This window comes from Eucyclogobius newberryi, unplaced genomic scaffold (genome assembly GCF_026437365.1).
Source record: "Eucyclogobius newberryi isolate DKJ021-1_F unplaced genomic scaffold, fEucNew1.0.hap1 SCAF_19, whole genome shotgun sequence".
Classification (NCBI taxonomy): Eukaryota; Metazoa; Chordata; class Actinopteri; order Gobiiformes; family Gobiidae; genus Eucyclogobius; species Eucyclogobius newberryi.
In genome coordinates this window covers 20,789,030-20,791,895 of record NW_027315823.1, presented here as the reverse complement: position 1 = coordinate 20,791,895, position 2,866 = coordinate 20,789,030, and the positions used below count along the sequence as shown (strand labels likewise).

The window sequence follows — 2,866 nt, the reverse complement described above, 5'->3', positions numbered from 1 at the left end:
TATAAAAATAAACAAGATTGAACATAAATGACTGGAAAATGAGGCTCCAACTGACAGAAAACATTTGAACTGTTTCTGACTATTTATAAACAAGCTTGGTTGAGGCAAAATCAGTAAATGACTGTAATCTTCTGCCCAGTTAGCTATACTGCACTAAAAATAAACATTTGGTTTCCCATGGCGTACTTTCGATTTTTCAGTTATATGTGACGGTGTGGTAACAGTAATAGTAATCTCACTCAGGTCATCCTTGTTGGTTCTTTTTCTGATCTTTTTTTTCACTTGTTTTGCAGCTGACTGTTTTGTCCATTCTAAATTGATTGTATGTAATAAACTTTTCATAGTTTTAATTCTAAGCCTGTTTTTATAATAATACATTATTGAATATTCTAATTGCCCTTTTTAGTCTTTTTGATGCACCTTAATTACATATTTTAGCATTTTAGCATTGCTTTTAGCATTTTATAAAGTTTTAAGTCTTAGGGCGTCCGCCTGTCCATCCATGGGAGTAGGATCTCTCCTTCACTGTGTTTCTCTGCAAGGTTTCTACTTTCTCCCAAAGCGTTTTGTAGTTTTTTCTTGCCAAGTAGGAGGGTCTAAGGACAGGGAATGCTGGGACATTTGCTACTTTCCTATCAACATTGTTTGATCTGTTATTCACTGTCGCCCTTCGAGGAAACTGCTGTTGTGATTTTTGTTGTGGCATTACAAAAATACACTGAAATGAATTGACTTTTGCCTTGTATTTGAAGTTTAAAATAGAATTAAGAAGTAATTTGGAAACTTTTCATGTCTTGTTCAGCATTCAGTGATGCTGAATTATTATACATATACCACTATATATTTTGCTAAATCTCAAGTCTCTAATTATACTCTTTAAAAAAATGGTTACCTTGATTTTTCTAAAGATTGGAAACGTACTTCACAACACATTCAATCATCTCAACAACAGAATCTTTCATTCTTTGCAAGAATATTCCGTGTTCTTCCTCCTCAAAGTCTTTGCAGTGTCCAAAATCTATGGATGAATAAAAGGTGAAATAGTGTTGTTATGAAGATGTTATCCAGGTAGGTTCCATACAAAATAAATTTGAATTCTGTCAACTGAACAAAAGAAAAACAGTGAATACATTTCGCCACTCATCCAAATACTTGAAAGAGTGGCGAAACAAATGTTTTTTTCCAGTTCACAAAATTCACAATTCTTCTTTCTTAATCTTAAAACAATGAGACCAGATATTTTACCGTAATCTGTGTCGACCACCCGAGGTTTTGGTAGACCAAGACATGCAGCACGTGTCTCAAACTCCTTGAGGTCAGCAGGATCAATGGTAGTCTTCCGACCTATTTTTAAGGGTTGTAATTTATACACTGTATGTATTGTGCATTTTTTTACACACAGAATGGAGAATGCCCTGAGTATTCCATATAGTACATTTTATACATGCTTCATATTAAGTTGACCTTACTGTATAGGAAAATGGCTTTATAAAATGATTCAATCTTCCAAATGATGCAGTCTGTGCAGTCACTGGGCAGTAAGTGATATGACTCCTCTGCATGAAACATTCAAAGACAATATTGCATTTATTGTAGAAAATAGAAAGTAAAAATAATACTACGCACATTAACTTACCTTCATGGCTTAGAGTAAATGAGGTGTTGTCAAAGATATATGATCTAGTGTCATTCTCACAAGCTGTTTGTCTGAAAAAACACGAGAAAAGACAGTGGACATGCAAATCTAATCTAAGGTTGCACATAATTTAAAAGGTACATGGAAGCACTTACATTTTTATTGTAGTAACTACCTCATAACTTTTCTGGGTTTCCTGATAAACAACGTCCAATGCAAGACTTGGCTTCAAGAAGGTGTGCCAAACACTTGAAAGTACACAAGAATCAGTGGAGAGTGCGTGCAAATACCATCTTCCGGAAAACTGCAAACAATCAAAGAAAACGTGAAGGGGCAAAAAATCTAGTTTGATAGAAAATAACTAGCCCACACTTACATCTACACCACGATCTCCAGTTGTGATCAGCTGGTCACAAGTCGTGAGAGGTGCGGCTCCGCAAACTGAGAGCAAACCCAAGCACAGCACTGTACACACGGCCTTCATCTCTGCACCTCCACCACAGCTCGACTGCTTTATCACAACTCACTGACCATATATATCCCTGCTGTCACCTACGCGCCTGTCTCCTAAAGGGGTGTGGAACTATATGACCATTTTGATTTGATCCACTACCCCCAGTTCTCATTGAGTATTTATTTATGTAAATCAGGCTCCAAACTTTGTACATGGATCATTTTTGCCTTTCAGTTGAGTAACAATAAGTAAATACTTGGGTTGGATTTACTGGAAAAGAACAGTCTTTGACCCCACAGTCTAGTGTTTGTTTGCCATCATTTTATCTGTTAATCACCAAATTTGAGACACACAACACCTACTTCCAGCGTCTGCTCTAAATGTGCCAGATTGGTCTGAGCAAAACATTTAAAAATGACCCCTTGAAGTTGCACTGTTCAAAATTGAGGAGAATCTTAGATGTTTATAGTTCCTTTAAATAAATACATGTATTTTGGGTGAGATAACTACACTTTTTGGCAGCATTTATTCAATGCATAAATATATTAAGATAAGATAAGATAAGATAATCCTTTATTGTCCACACATGGGGAAATTTCGGTGTTACAACGCAGTAGATACAGAGAAGGACAGATAACGTAATAGAAGAACTCTTATAAACAAAAACAAAAAACTCTTACTGACAAAACTCCTCTCATATCTTAATAGGGAATGGAGGAAAAAAAATAAAAATTATATAATAAAATAATAATAAAATAAAATAATAATAAAATAAA

At 35.1% G+C, this 2,866-nt stretch overlaps 1 protein-coding gene across 1 annotated transcript; it reads right to left on the bottom strand.

The window, feature by feature from the left end:
• Positions 1-902: 902 nt before the first annotated feature.
• LOC140365743 (uncharacterized) lies at positions 903-2,203 on the bottom strand. The gene is made up of 6 exons (XM_072452306.1): positions 2,013-2,203; positions 1,792-1,940; positions 1,637-1,707; positions 1,470-1,556; positions 1,246-1,344; positions 903-1,018 (listed from the first exon to the last, which is right to left on the bottom strand). The coding sequence occupies exons 1-6, from the start codon at positions 2,118-2,120 to the stop codon at positions 903-905; spliced, it is 630 nt and encodes a 209-aa protein (XP_072308407.1). The 5' UTR covers positions 2,121-2,203.
• Positions 2,204-2,866: the final 663 nt, after the last annotated feature.

Bases quoted from the DNA above. Each gene is read 5' to 3' on its own strand.
- LOC140365743 (XM_072452306.1), bottom strand. From the start codon at position 2,120: ATGAAGGCCGTGTGTACAGTGCTGTGCTTGGGTTTGCTCTCAGTTTGC. The intron at 1,708-1,791 runs GTAAGTGCTTCC...GTGTTTTTTCAG, and splicing joins GTAGTTACTACAATAAAAAT to ACAAACAGCTTGTGAGAATG. The intron at 1,019-1,245 runs GTAAAATATCTG...ATTCATCCATAG, and splicing joins GGTGGTCGACACAGATTACG to ATTTTGGACACTGCAAAGAC.